The 14,972-nt window shown below is 48.9% G+C and overlaps 2 protein-coding genes across 2 annotated transcripts in view; one reads left to right on the forward strand and one right to left on the reverse strand.

The window, feature by feature from the left end:
- The window catches only part of Duox1 (dual oxidase 1), a 31,687-nt gene extending 21,170 nt beyond the window's left edge, over nucleotides 1-10,517 (reverse strand). The window contains exons 1-12 of the mRNA XM_051183534.1: nucleotides 10,413-10,517; nucleotides 8,092-8,175; nucleotides 7,536-7,700; nucleotides 6,501-6,688; nucleotides 6,148-6,349; nucleotides 5,815-5,981; nucleotides 5,339-5,399; nucleotides 5,127-5,223; nucleotides 3,367-3,457; nucleotides 2,667-2,769; nucleotides 2,222-2,394; nucleotides 48-223 (exon numbers count right to left, since the gene is read on the reverse strand). Coding sequence (XP_051039491.1) covers nucleotides 48-223; nucleotides 2,222-2,394; nucleotides 2,667-2,769; nucleotides 3,367-3,457; nucleotides 5,127-5,223; nucleotides 5,339-5,399; nucleotides 5,815-5,981; nucleotides 6,148-6,349; nucleotides 6,501-6,688; nucleotides 7,536-7,700; nucleotides 8,092-8,175; nucleotides 10,413-10,470 — 1,565 coding nt within the window. The 5' untranslated portion in view covers nucleotides 10,471-10,517. The remainder of the gene's footprint in view (nucleotides 1-47; nucleotides 224-2,221; nucleotides 2,395-2,666; nucleotides 2,770-3,366; nucleotides 3,458-5,126; nucleotides 5,224-5,338; nucleotides 5,400-5,814; nucleotides 5,982-6,147; nucleotides 6,350-6,500; nucleotides 6,689-7,535; nucleotides 7,701-8,091; nucleotides 8,176-10,412) is intronic.
- A 2,325-nt stretch (nucleotides 10,518-12,842) lies between these two features.
- Nucleotides 12,843-14,972, forward strand: part of Duoxa1 (dual oxidase maturation factor 1) — a 9,126-nt gene continuing 6,996 nt past the window's right edge. Inside the window, exon 1 of the mRNA XM_051183537.1 lies at nucleotides 12,843-12,935. The gene's annotated coding sequence lies outside the window, so the exon portion shown is untranslated. The remainder of the gene's footprint in view (nucleotides 12,936-14,972) is intronic.

Here is a 14,972-nt window from a genome sequence, read left to right on the forward strand (position 1 = left end):
TGGTCCAGGCCACAGTGGATCTGAGACAAGGCCCAGGCAAGCCTTACCCATTCCTGTTGTTCTCAAACCAGTAACGGTCACCATCTCGTAGCCTGACAAATTGGTTAAGGACAATGGTGCTGAAAAGAGGTCCAGGGTCCCCATGGCTCTCCAGAAGCCCTCCGGGGAGCAGTTCCAGCCGAGACAGGTCCTGATCGTATAGGGTAGCTGTGGCCTCCAGCACCTGAAACACAGGGTAACTGAGAGGACCCAGCAACCAGCCTTGGGCAGAGACAACTCCCAGGGATTAGCCTCAGGGATAGTAATAACAAACGACCTGACCGATAACTCATTCCTAGAGAGCACCTACTACACTCCAGGCATTGCTCTGAGTGCTTCACACAAGCTAACTTTCCACAGATTCAACTTCCTGTTCTGTGAAGTTAGAGTAAAACCAACAGCCAGTCCTCTACATAGTTTCCTGAGAAGGTATGGAACCTGAAAAGCAAATCAGTGTATGAAAGTTTGAATGTCTAAATGGTATTATAAAAGGCTCTGTCATTAGAGTTAAAAAAAAAAAAAAAAAAAAAAAAAAAAAAGCTTAAAAGAAACCTAAATCCCAGCAATCTGCGGTCCCAGTTGCTTACATCTGTAATCCCAGCACTGAGAGACTGAGGCAGAGTGATCACCACGCAAGCTCCTTGTTTTGAAGCAGAGTCTGAATAAGGGGGAGCTCATGGACCCCAGACTGATAGCTGGAAAACCAGCACTGGACCAACCCAGACCTCCTCAACATGGGTCTCAATTAGAAGGTTAGAAGGTCTGGGCAGTCTATGGGACCTCTGACAGTGGAACCAGGATGTATCCCTGGTGCACAAAAGGAATTTGGGAACACATTCTCCACGGAGGGATAGATACTCCCTTAACCTAGAGGCAGGAGGGCCTAGGCCCTACTCCAAATGATTTGACAGATTTTGATGATCCCTCCTGGAAGGCCTCACCCTCCCTCTGGAGTGGGTGGGGAATGGGATGGGAGGGGGGTCAGGCAGCATGGGAGGATGAGAGGGTGAGTGAACTGGGATCGATATGTAAAATAAGGAAAAAAAAATAGGAGAGAGAGAGAGAGAGAGAGAGAGAGAGAGAGAGAGAGTCTCCCTCTGTGTGGCAGGCTAGCCTGTAACTGAGATACTCCTGCTTCTGCCTCCTGTGTGCTGGGGTGTCACACCTAGTATCAGAGTTTTCTACCCTGTTTTGAACTTAATTTTATTTCTTATTGCATTTAATTTTTGTGTGTAAGTTGTGTGTGAGTGCACTATGATGTACATGTGGAGACCAGGGAACAACTTTCAGGAATTGCTTGCTCCTTCTACCATGAGGGTCTTGGGGAACCATGTTGTCAGGCTCGACAGCAAGGACCTTTACCAGCAGAGCCACCCTAGTGGATCCTGTCAGTCCAGTGACACCTAGCTGAAGCCAAAGACTTGTTACATTGACCTATCTCGTGATACTTATCTTCATTTTTTTAAAAAAATTTAAAGCTTGTGAGACCACAGCACACATTACTATGGGGGAGGGTCGAGCAGCGTATTTCTTGAGACAGAGTCTCCTACAGCTTGGGCCAGCCTGGCTACCTCCTGAACCTCCTACCTTTGTCGTCTAAATCCTGAATTACAGGCATGAGACACCATGATGGGCATAGCACTTCCTTATAATAAGCCGCTTGACTCTTTCTAGTGCCTACAGTAAGGGCAAAACACAATGCACTAGGCACACGATTGTGGACACAACTCTATACTTAGGTGACTGTGCCAAACAGCAGGGCAATCAAAATTGGTTTCTCGATGGCAGGCAATGTCATTTGCCCACAGGTGGTAGTTCCAAGTGTAACAGCTAGCTTAGGATGAAGGCTGGAATATCAATACATAGAACCATAGCTTGTTCCTAAGTCAAGGACTACCAATACCCCCTTTAGAGTTGTTAAGAGTAACAAAAATCTGTCTACCAAGTAAATGCATTGCATGCAATAGACAGTCAATACATCTCTCCTGGACCTTGGCCTTCAGAGTCAAAAATCTAATCCTGCTAGACTTGGGATCTCTAAACTTGGTGTGCAAGATTGGGAAAAGTGACCTGCATGCGTTTTGCCCTCTCACAAAATGCTTGTCTCCGGTAACCATGTTTTCTATCCATCTTCCATGTCTGGCCCTCCCACTCAGCCCTCTGGGCCCTGACCCTTCCTCACAGTGTCATTACTCCTCGAGAGTTCAGGGTTGATGTCTTGCCAGTGGGAAACGGGAGGCAGACCCAGAGCTGCCCTGGCTTTGATGTAAGAAGGCAGGCCTAGATCGCGACCCCGCTGCAGGCAGCTGGCCAGGTAATCTGTACGCGAGAACTTCAGTGGACCAGGCCAGAAATCTGCAAAAGAAGGACTAACGAGTTGGAGGAAGGCGAGGGTCACCAATGCAGCCTCCAGCCCAGATCACGCCAACCAATGCCAGGAATGTTTGAGCTATGGAGATGTCATGGAATCATGTTCAGTGGATGAGAAATTCCCTCAGCAAGGGGAGGCATATAGCCCTTAGCCCTGAGAGGCCTGAGAATTCCTCCCTGCCTGCCTCTGCAGGTGCAGCTGGATCTCCCCCCAGGGGTCAGAGCTTCACAGCCTGACAGGGCGGCCTCGGGCTCACCTTGTACGTCCTCAACCACTACATGGTCCTCTCGCTCAGCAATCTGAGAGACCATGCCCAGCAACAGTGCATCCACAGCTTCAGCATTTCGTAAGTTTGGGTGCTTAAGGAGGGGAGAGAAGAGGGGTATGGCCGATGGGGCCAAGGGTCGGGCAGCCTGGCTTCCTCTGCCACATCCTTGAGCCCACTCAGTCATGGTCTTTGCTCCTGGTGGGCATTTCTCAACTTCAGGTTAATCCTTCACTCAGGGTAAATGGTATTCCCCCCCAAAGCTGGCATGTTGGAGCACAGAGGATCTATGAACTTTTCTTCTCTCCTGGAAGACTTGACAAAATGATGGGCAAGGGCACTAGAGCATCTAGATGTGCTCCCTCACTAGCCAGTTATGTGACTGTGGAAAAGTCATAGGACCTGCCTGAACTTGCTGTTCTCCTTGTACTAGAAGGGAGACCCAGAATAGGGGTATATACACTCCATGGTCAAGCAATTTCCTAGCACGGCTGGATACTCCAAAGCCTCCAGGGACCAAGAGCTGTCAAGTGGAGGAGACAGCCGGGGGGAGCAGTGAATGTGAATCCATAATTGTGCCCCTCCCTCCTGTCTCTCATATATAGCCCTTAGGTGAGGACATGGGACTGACTTTTGACCATGGGGACCAACACATGCGTACATTAATCTAATATATGTCCCCAACCCTGACCTCTCGACTCCAGTAGCTGTTGCAAACCCGTAGAGCTCTGGAGAAACTTGAGTTATTATTGGAAATCCTTTGGAAGTGGCAACTGGCATTCCTAAAATGCAAAGAGCAAGAACTGTTACTGAAACCACAAGATCCTAATGTCAGACATCAGCTTTGGTCCCCAAGACTTCAGTCAGGGGTCCTTTCCTATTTGCTGTGTAATCAAGGCATCTGACCTTGGCAGTTACTGAACTAACTGACTTTTGGAAGGTTCCTATCTCCTATCTGACCAAATGTCTGAAAATGTGGTCATAAATATATTCTATCTGCACCTTCTTCATGTAAGAACACACACAGAGATAGCAGCCATGCACACACAGTTATGGGTCCTTTGGTAGCCACTGGACACTAGCTCTAGGACCCCCCAAAATAGCAAATCCACTAATACACAATCCTTTGTGTAAAATTGCATAATATTTGCTTATAATCTATGCACATCAGCCCACACAGTTTAAGTAAGCTGAGTCTTTGTATGTATGTTTATGCACAGACATATTCATGAATGTTTGGGTGCAGGTACATGTGTGGGTGTGTATGCATGTGTGTATGCATGCATGTGGATCCCAAAGGTTATCCTCAGGTGTCAATCCTTGGAAGCTCTTCACTTTGTTCTTTTGAGGGTCTCTGACTGGTATCTAGGATTTGACAATTAGATTGGGCTGACGAGCCAGCCATCCCAGAGGGTCTACCAGTCTCTGCCTTCTCAGCATGGAAATTCCAAGCTTGAACCACCACATCTGTCTTTTTACAGGATATTAGAGAGTGAACTCTTCAACTAGGGACCTTGTGCTCAAGTGGAAAGTACTTTTATTGACTGAGATATTTCCCCATCCCCTGTGTTATAACACTTAATATAACATAAATGCTAAATACTCATTAGATTTTATTTCAGGAAGAATGGCCCTAAAATGTTTGCATTTTTCAGTACAGTAGAAACTGTTCCAGATACTTAAAATCTGAGTGGATTGAGTAGATAGGGAGCTTAGAAGAGCTTATTATATGTAGACCACACACACACACACACACACACACACACTAGTATATACATATTCTCTATACATACTTTATTATACATACATATCATCTATACATACCTTTATTTATATATATATCATCTATATGCAGTTTTATTTATATGTATGCATCTTTCTTTTTGAGAGAGGGTCTCTAGTAACCCAGGCTGGCCTTGAATTCTCTGTATAGTAGAGGATAACCTTCAACTCTGTTCCTCTTGCCTTCATTTCCTGAGTGCTGGGATTAGAGACCTCTTTTTCTTTCCTTCCTTATTTCTCTCTTTTGTAAAGATGAAGTTTCCCCATTTTGCCCACACTGGCCTTCTGAGCTCAGGCAATTCTCTCCCACGTCAGCCTCCCAAGCAGGTGGGAGACATGAACCACTGCAAATATGCTTACATTCTAAAGGATGTAAACATTTCTCTTTTGATCAGCCAGGAGGCAGGGGCAGGATGATCTTGGTAATTCCAGGCCAGCCAGGGCTACATAGTCCTGTTTTGAAAAACCAGCAACCAAACACATACAAATGGAGCACATGATTGTAGACTACAGACAACCAACACCACGCACAGTGGTCTATTTAAATTATTTTCTTATCCCCCCCCATTTTTACTATTCTCTCTAGAAACTGCTTCAAACTGATATAACCCTGTCCTAAGGGCTCCTGAAGGCGGCTGTTTGTCAATTAAGGATCCAAGACACTCCCACCTCATATAGACCCCAGGAGGCACCATGGTAGAGAAGAACTGCTCAGAGGCCACCACGAACTCAGGGGAGATGCTGGGGTCCAGAAATGGATGGTACCCTGAGGTAAGAAGAGATATGAACACATTTAAGTCTTTAAATCCCCAGACCACCCTTCCTTCAAAAGATACTTAGTATTTTCTCAGTCCTCCTCCCCCTTCTCCCCACTCCCTCACCTGAATACTCTGGGGGAGTTTTCTTCAGGAAGCTGGGCAGCCACTCATACATCGCAATGTTCTGAGGATCAAGAGGTAAAGAATGACACATGTGTAAGGCCGGACCAGGCAGGGTACTGAGCCCAGAGAAAGCTTATGCCTAGACATGAGGGCGGAGCAAGGCCAATGATGGGGGAAAGGTTTTTTGTTTTTGTTTTTGTTTTTTTTTTAAACAAAAAACAATAGCACCAAAGCCAAGTTCTTCAAAGAATTTACTGAGGAGAAGGAAATGTTAAGTAATGATCAAACTCAAAATTATCTGGCATAAACAGAGCTTTGCCTCTCTGTCATGGACTGTAGTTTATCCAGCTCTTCCAGAAGAGAGGCCATCTTGGAAAGGGGCATCAGGAGACAGGGCATTGTCAAAGACAGGGGAAACTTTGCTAGGGAAGTCGAGTCTGCACACAGGTGGGAACGGGGCAGGCATCACCACTCACCTGGTAGGTGGCAATGACCCTCTTGCGCGCATGCTGGAACAGCTCCTCATCCCCCCAGTGTGGGTGCTCCTGGGCGAGCCTCCTGGCACACAAGTTGTGGTAGCGAAACCACAGAAGGCCCAGTGCCTGCAGGAAGGGCTCCCTGTTCCCGCGCTGAGCCCCAAAGGCTGCATCCAAGTGGAGATGGTGGGGGGCAGAGAAAGGAGATGGGCCACAGCATGAGCCAGGGGAACCCACACCCACAGGCAGACCCCTCCAGCCCGGCTCCCACCCCACACCCAGCAACCTGATGCCTCCAGCCCTGCGCCCCCTGCCAGGACCCCTCAGTCTCACCATACAGCCCCCGTGGCCCTCCCTGCCCCGTGGCAGGGTCCGGTGCCATCCACATGAGCAACTGGTCCTGGGACTCCCGCGGGAATGCGGGGTCGGGCCCTGATGCCAGCTGTCCTCCTGAGAAGCTCCTCAGGGAGTCGCTCCAGGAGTGAGAAGAGCCATAGATGGCACTGCCATCCAGCCATCCAGTCACCTGGTTGGTCTGTGGGGACATGTGGGTGCGTGGGGTCAGGTAGCTGTGGGTGGGAAAGAGCCTCACCCTGCCCAGCCTTCCCAGCCAGGCCCCAGGTCTCCAGCCTATGCAGCTGTCCCTCCCAGCCTGCCTGCCCTCCTGTCTGGCTGCCTGTCCTCACCAGGTCCCGGGGGTTGCTGGGGCTCTGTCCGGTCTTGGGGTCCCAGCGGCTCCTCTGAAAGGGCAGCACCACATTCCCACGCTTGTCGGGGTCGAATACCGGGTCCCCACGTGGAATGTAAATGTTGAGGAACTCTGCAGGGCAGCCTGGTGTTTCCACACTCACAAGGTCCGACAGCACGTGGTAGCCTGCCCATGATGCAGGGGTTGCTGGGCTAGCCAAAGGCTTCCCTGCCTCAAGAATGGAGTCCTTCCCCCACATCTCGAAGCTTCAAAATAGTCATCTCTTATTGTGGGCAAGTCCAAGCCCTGACCTCCACATTCTCTCCCAATTCTCTTTCTCCTGGCCGTCCTGTGCCTACACCTGCTCTAAGATGTTGTCATTGTCAGTTTGGCATTCTCCTTGGTAACTGGGAGGTGTTCAGTGATGACGCCTCAGTGGGCAGGGCTGTCAGCACCAGCTCCAACACGCAGCTCAGAGCCTCCCCGAAGGCCTGCAGCCAAGCAGGAAATCACATGGGAGCCAGATGGGCACCCAATATGGCCAACAGAAGCCATCATTGCTATTGGACTAGTCACTAGCCCTCTGTCACTGAGCTTGTGACACCCTAACATCTCCATATAGTCCTCTCTGCTGAAGTCAGAATCATTCTCTCATCCTGTTTGTTCTAGGAGTCACGGCGGGGGGGGGGGGGGCATCAGGGTCCCAGGGACAGCCTATTCCCCACAGAAATGCCCCTTTCCTTCCCTTCCCTTCCCTTCCCTTCCCTTCCCTTCCCTTCCCTTTCCTTCCCTTCCCTTTCCTCCATGTCCTCCTCCAGCACAAGGAAGACTGATGCTCCTGTCAGACTTCACTCCAGCATAAGTCCTTCCCTTACCTGCATTTGCCCCTACCCTGTTTCGTGGCTTCCTTTTCCATCTCTCGCCCCTACCTTTGACCCTCCCTCATGTCTTTGCTCATCCGCTGACTCCTTGGACACTGAGGCACTCAGCTGACCCCTGCTGACTAAGCTCCTCTGGAGGCTGATATTCTCACCAAAGAAGACACCCAGGACCGTACGGTTCCTCATCGAGGGCTGCCCAGCAGGACCTCTCATGGCTGTGTTGCTAAGGTCTCGGGCGTTAGGCAGGTGGGGTTCTCTCAAGGGCTGGTACACACCATCTGCATAGCTAGCTGGAACAAGGCGCTGCAGCCGAGAACCTGGCATAGGAGAGGTAAAGACAAGGGTGGATTTCAAGTGTGTGTGAGTCAGTCAGTCTGTCTGTCTGTGAGTGCAGGTGCCTGTAGAGGTCAGAGGCATCAGAACCCCTAGACCTGGAGGTATAGGTGGTTATGAGATGCTGGACTTAGGTGCTGGGATGTGAACCCAGGTCTTCTGTAAGAGTAGGAAGTACTCTTAATCCCTGAGCAATCTTTCTACTCCGGGGAGTATTCCTGACCTCTTCTCTCAGACTTCCCTCCAAACTTGAATCCTATAAAGCCTTACATATTGGCAGCCTTTGATGACACTTGCCTTTGTGATACTTACCAACCCTCAGTCTCCACTGGAGGGTACCACCTTGATGCTTGGACTAACTTTGCCTTCACCTACCTTTGCTGCCCCATCTGTGCTCCATGAGGTTGTTATACCATCCATCAAATCGCTGTACCTCCCAAGAGATGGAGTTCTGAGCTCCTGTGTGAGAATAAAGGGAAAGAGGTAGCTGTGCAGATGCAAGCAGAGGGGACCAAGCAGGTCACCAGGGAGCAGGGCCTGTGATTCTGTACTTGAAAGAGCAAGAGGAAGAAATACGGCCCAGAGGGAGAAACCAGGACAAAGTGCTGTCTAAACTAAACTCAAACCTTCCCTTCAAGCCACCCAGTGAGGAAGACTTGAATACTAAAATGGGAAATGGTGCACGAGCATGTAATACGGTGCCTCTAACAAATGGCCTCCAAGGAGAAGGAGAGCAGCGGCAACCTGGAAGAGGATGCACAAGCTCAGACTCCTTATATTTCCAGTCCTTGGGAGACACAGCAGAACAAAAGTCATTCCTAGCCCTCAGATACCATGTGGAACAAGAGCCAGCCACACCCTGTAACTGAGAAGGACAAGTCATCCTGTGACCCATCATCACTGGGCAGGAGCTGTGTGAAGAGGGGCTTGGCCCTCTCCCACTGAGCAGAGCCCCAAGGCAGGGTTGTGTTACTGCCACTCTGGTCTTCTTCCCAGTTTCTTGGGTGAGACCAAGGATTGTTCATGTGGATGACCTTGCCCCTTCCTCCTTTGGAACATCTTGTCCCTCCTTTCATTCCTCCTCCTCCTTCTAATTTATTTATTCTGTCTGTTTGGGTATTTTGCCTACACGTGTATCTGTGCACCACACACATGCCTGGTGCCCAGGAGAGGGCAGACCCCCCTGGAATTAGAGTTGCGTACAGTTGTGAGCTGTCATATGGATGTTGGAAATTGAACCCAGGTCTTCAGAAGAGCAGCCAGTGCTCTTAACTGCTGAGCCTCCATTCCAGTCCCAATTCCTGTTTATAAAGCTGCTGTAAAAACCTGCAGTCCCAGAGAAGCATTTGGCTGTTAGGTGGAAGAGCTGACAAAGCAAGACAAGAAGGGAAGGTCTAGAATCTTCTTGATCAGTAGATCAGGTGACTAGCCAGACCCCCCGTCTCCCCAAAAAACTAGAAGACTTCTCTGCTCGCCTGAGTGAATGGAAGACAGAGCTCCAGCAAGAGGAAGCCCCATTCCTCTTATTGTCCTTAGACCAAAAAACAGTATTTTCAAGCTGTGGGTGTTGCATGCTCGATGGCTTGCACACAGATGTACATACAGACACACTCACCAGGGTCAGGAAGGAAACAGACTAAAGCTCTGATATTTGAACCCAGCTAAAGATCTTGGATAGTAGGACAGCCTACACAAGACCTCTAAACTATAATGAACTTGTGGTAGGCCAAGGAAGGAGTCTTCAGGGAAGAATATATCTTAGTGATAAGAGGCAATAGCTGGGAGAAAAAAAAATGAAGCCCCAAGGAAAGGAGAGTGCTAGAAAGAACTCAAATGTGAGCAGTTTTGGCAAGGGAGAATGTAGGGTTCATATCACTGTCTTACCACCAGCAGCCAGGAGGTCCTGCTTCATAAGGTCCATCTTTGTTGATCATTTTCCAAGATGTAAAACATCTTCAAGGTTTGCTCTTGTTTGATTGTTTTGAGACAGTCTCAAGTAGCCCAGACTGATCTTGACCTTAAATGGTTGGTCCTCTTGTCTCTATCTCCAAATGCTGGGATAGCTGGTGTGTGCAACCACCACCACACCTGGCTAGAGACTTGTTTCTTTTAACCTACCTTGTACCACTGTGGGTCTTCCCTCTTCAGAGCTCTGGATTATAGGGAACAGCCACTAGTTCTAAAGCTCTCAGACTTCTAAAGGTGGAATTACTGTGGGCCATATTGTGTTCTTATGCTATTATTTTATTTCTCTTTTTTCAGCACTGGGGATTAAACCCAAGGCCTCATGTATGCTGGGTGAATGCTCTACCATTGACTTATGTCCCCTGCCTAAGAGCACTTTATTTTAAAAAACACTGGGGACTCCTCTTTAGCTTTGGGTTCAACTTTACCCCCAAACACTTTATTGTCTCATGTGTCTACTCAATCTTTCCTATTTCAAGTCAGGAGATGTTAACTTATCAAAAAGGATAGAAGACAAAGGAGAAAAAAGGGGCATATACTAGAAGAAATAATTCAATTACCTACCCATTTATTCAATAGCTAGAAACAAGAACCTGGCATGCACAGTGGCACAGTGTACTATATCTTCTTGAGACTAAGGATGCAGAAATGACTGAGCGCCTCTCTGGAGAAGACCAGAGGACATTGGTTCCTCTGCTACTATGCAAGCTTCTTTTCCAGTCTGTACTCACCCAAACAGGCCGATGTTCCAACCAGGAAGATCCAAGCCAGAAGCAGGCAGAAACTCATGAGGAAAATGGTAATGAGGGATTAAATGTTGGAATACTTCAAAGTAGAGACCTAGAAAAACACAGGATAGGAGAATGAGCCCAGCTGTTCAAAAGAATCAGGATAAGGCTTAGGCAGGGCCTCTAAGAATCAAGCTGGGCCCATGTGGCTTGGACAGCAAAAAGCAAGAGACTCAATCTCTTAGAAAGTCCCTCGTTCGCTCAACAAATAACCGATGAGCACGTGCTGTGTACAGAGCTGGCCTTGACTCAGGAAACTAAGTGATGCACAAAACAAAGCCAACCTTGCCCTTGGGAACCTTAGTTTCTGAGTAGTTGAAACCCTTGCTTTGGCCCAGATGCCCACACAGTCTGCTCCACTGCCAGGGCCTGGCTTGGGCAGAGGGATCTGTGAGAGTGGGCTGAGGGCTCAGGTTTGCTGCTCATCCCCTGTGGGGTCTGAGGTAAGGACATGTATTTAATGCAACCTTGTCATCCTGGTGGTGGATGTGTCTGAACTGCTTGCCTCCCAGAACAGTGATCAGACTCTGAGGTGTTGGTGAGCCTGAATTCAAATCAAGAAGACTGACAGGTGTCATACAAATTCCACAGAGACTGAAGCATGCCTCCTGTAAGTAGACTCAAGACGGGTGACACTTGCTTATTTTTTAATTCAGCTTTCTCTCCACAGGCCAACAAGCCATGTAGGACAACGGGGATACAGAGGCAGCGGGCTCTGGATAGTTGGAAGTGTTGAGTCGAATATGGTGGCATGGCTGGCCATGGTTGTGCCTCCCTAATCCAAACAGGCAGACCTCTTTCCCTTCCAATCAAGTCTTCAGGAACCTAGACTCCAAAGGTCGATATAGCACCCCATCTCTAATGACCTGTGGGCTTTCAGGCCACACTGTGGGGACACCCTAGAAAGGAGAGTGGCCATGCTGAAAACCTCTTTGTGGGTAGGTGGCCCTTTACAGTTTACACAAGACACTTGGGTGTGGTAACTTCCCAAACAATCTGCAACAGGGCAGTGAAGCCCCAGGCAGTGGCAGACTCTGGGAGAGTACAAGCCTGCCCCACGTGGCCCTGTTTCCCGACCACAGTCTTAGAATGATGATTCTGTTGGTCGCGGGGTGGGAATGAGAGGGAGATGAGTTAAGATCACAGAGATTCCAAACTAGAAGACTGAAGAGCAGGGAGCGATGCCTGTATACTGAAGACCCCAAAGTCCCTCCTTGGCATCAGGTGCTGTTGTCAAGGAATCCTTTAGGCCCAAACAAACTAGGTCACTCAGCATATCAGGACCAGATGACCCTGGTTTTCCAAAACCTCGGTGTGCTGAGCTCAGGCTTTAGCAAGGTCCCTTATGGTCTCAGGGAAAGAGTGAGGTGCAGGAGGCTACAATTCCCATGCTGTTGAAAGGAGGCCCACCGGTGCTCTTTTCCCTCAGCCCCCGCCCTTAGAGCCCCCTCCCTCGGAGCACCCATTCCTGCGGGCCCTGAGAAACTATCTTGGATCTGACCTTAGCTTGCTTCTGGTGCCCCAGCCTGGGACCGCGGACGGCTCCGGCTGACTCCGGGTTCGCTGTAGCCCGCTGGGTTCTGGCTGCCTCTCCAGCTCTGAGCAGGGGCGGGCGGGGCTCGGGGCTGAAGAGCGGATAGCGCGTCGGGGCTCTGGGGCGGGGCACAGCAGGGCGGGATAGAGGCCCGCGCGGGACCCGCCAGGCGCTACTAGGGGACCCGAACGAACGAGCAAGCCTGGAAGGTGAGACCATGGGGATACTGGGCTCCTGTGGCACCTAGGGTTCAGGCAGTGTGGCCGTGTGGGAGGCGGGAGGGCAAGTTTCCCTCCGCAAATTGGAGGGGACTGAGAAGAGGGTGGAAGATCCGAGAGGCAGGGGAACTGTTCCCAAATCCTCACACAGTCGGTGCCAGGGTTCTGAATCAAAGATAATCATCCAACACCTCCTACTGATCAGACCTGGCTCCAAAGCAAGGTTCCCAAAACCTGTAAGTCTGGGTTATCCAGGGTTCCTGGTGGCCTCCCAGGTCTCACCGTCCTGCGAACCTGGTCACTAGGTTTGCATTACAGCTGCCCAGGGTGCTGTCGTGGGTAGGGTATAGGTCTCAGGGGTGGATACAGAGGGCACAGGAGCTGGGGCATTGTCCTAGTACTCCAGTCCATCTGGTGTCTGAGCACCGGGTACCAGAGCCGAGAAAGTTGAAAATGACTTGCAATAGAAGGCAGGGGAAGACATCAGGCCGGGTTGGTGGGGTCATTACCTGGTCCACAATTGAGTTAGAAGAATGGGAGGTTGAAAGAGACCCTGGAGGGACAAAGTGAATGTTTTTGGTGACAGAACATTTATTGACTTCTGGATCGGGTTCTGGCCCTATCCCCACCACCAGGAGCGTTGCAAGTGAGTTCCCAAAGGAAGAGATGAACGGCGGTGCAGGGTGCCACACACACAGTATCTGAAAGAGGAAGGTAGGAAATTATGGATCTTGTGTGGGCACGGGGTCTATTCGGTTTCTATGCGATCCGATTTTGGAGTGCTGCTCCGATACCGACACCTAGGGGCGCACTTCTTCAGTCTGCACAGACTAGATTACTGAGGGGTGGGGATGTAAAAGAGAAAGTTTGACAAGAAATTAAAAGAAGGCGAACTTCTTAAGGCTATAAAAGTCACGAAATTTATCGACACTGAACTTTTATTTCTTTTAACTGGAGTCTGGGTAGGTTGGATTGCTCAGTTCCCCATCCTGAGTTCATTACAGCCTCTCCCTGGGGAATTCTCTCTCTCTCTCTCTCTCTCTCTCTCTCTCTCTCTCTCTCTCTCTCTCTCTCTCTCTCTCCTCTCTCTCCTCTCTCTCTCTCTCGTCCCTTCCTTCCTTTCCTCCCTCCCTCCCCCCTCTCACACTCACCTCTACCTTCCTTAAAAAGGAGGACTAGATATTCTTGAAAAGGGCTCCCTTTAGCCAGAGCTGTAAAATTTCAATGAGTTTTTACTTTGGTCAGAGAAATAAACTAACACATTCTGATAGGTATGCATCATCCACCATGTGCTTGACATTATTAGGTATTTCACATAGGGAGCTAGCAGTCCTTTCTCGGGGGTGGGGCAGGAGGGGAGAGGAAGGCTTTAGGAAGAAAACCGTGTCAAGCTTCAGGAGAGGTTCCAGATCACCTACCAAACTCATTGACAACGCTGGGGCTTTGCCAGGCTGGGTTTCCTTCAAGACTGTTAATTTTTATATTTACCCATCCATCATATAGACACTGGAAATCCACTACATAAGGACTAGATAACTGCATCTGGAATACTACTGAACATGGGGGAATGCCTTTAGTACTTAAAGGTTGCCCACCAGGCCACGTGAGAAAATAGAACCTCAAAGTGAAGGAAATTGCCCTTCTCAGTGAGAAAGTACCCAGGTCATTACAGGAGCCCCTGTGAAGAACTGTAGGAATCTGTGTTACTGAGCATGACAGAGTCATGGTGCGCCTGCCTGCCTGCCTGCCTGCCTGTCTGTGCTTATGTAAGTTTGTAGGTGTGTATTTGACTGTCTTGTGCCTGCCTATGTGCATCACTATAGACTACATGTATGCATCAGTATAGACTACAGTCCTGGCAGTGAGCTGAGGGACCGGTGGCTATAGTTACCGTTGATGTGAGATTTTGCTAGGCTAGAACCAGTTCTGCTGTCAGACTCCACTTGTCAAGCCTGAAAGGGAAAGATGGTCCCAAAAGAAACATGGGCTTTGTTGGAAACATGGGGTTCTGCAGCTTTTGTATTTCAGTCCACCTCTTCATGCAGGAGCCCTGTTTGCATAATAATGAAACCAAATTAGGGTCAGTCATGGAAATTCAACTTTACTGCATCAGGCAGTGTAGAATAAGGAATATCTAAGCCATGCAATTGCACGATTAATGAAACAGACCAAGCAAGGTAAGTTGTAGTCACCAACTATCATTTGCTCTAGTCATCCTTAATACATATTTTGGAGAATCAGAAATGTTAACAATGTCCTTCTCTGTACTTGAGATACAAAAAAACCTTTTGTCAGTGTTTCTTTGATGCAGCATGTTAATAGAGATGAGCCATACTCACAAAGCTTTTATAACCTCTCATTAAAACAAGCACAGGAATACTAAGTATATGTGATCCCGACCAAGATGCATTAAGTTAGTTAATATCTGCTTACATTGCAGATACCTGTTGTTGGAATTCAATCATATAATGCGGGTTCTTCAATTTTTCAGTGTGTGTACATCTATGCATGCATGCTATGGCATGAGTGCAGACATCAGAAGACAATTTTCAGAAATCAGTTCTTGCCTTCCACCATGTGGGTGCTAAGGATCAAACTCGGATTTCCAGGCTTGGCAACAAGCACCCTCACCCGCTGAACCACTTCACTGGCTCTAATATGAGTTCTTTCTGCGAACAGTCTTGCTTTATCTTAATTCATATCTTTTCTTCTCCCTTTCCTCTCCTCCTCCTCGTTACTATTGCTATCACC

This window comes from Phodopus roborovskii, unplaced genomic scaffold, assembly GCF_943737965.1.
Source record: "Phodopus roborovskii unplaced genomic scaffold, PHOROB, whole genome shotgun sequence".
NCBI classification, from domain to species: Eukaryota; Metazoa; Chordata; class Mammalia; order Rodentia; family Cricetidae; genus Phodopus; species Phodopus roborovskii.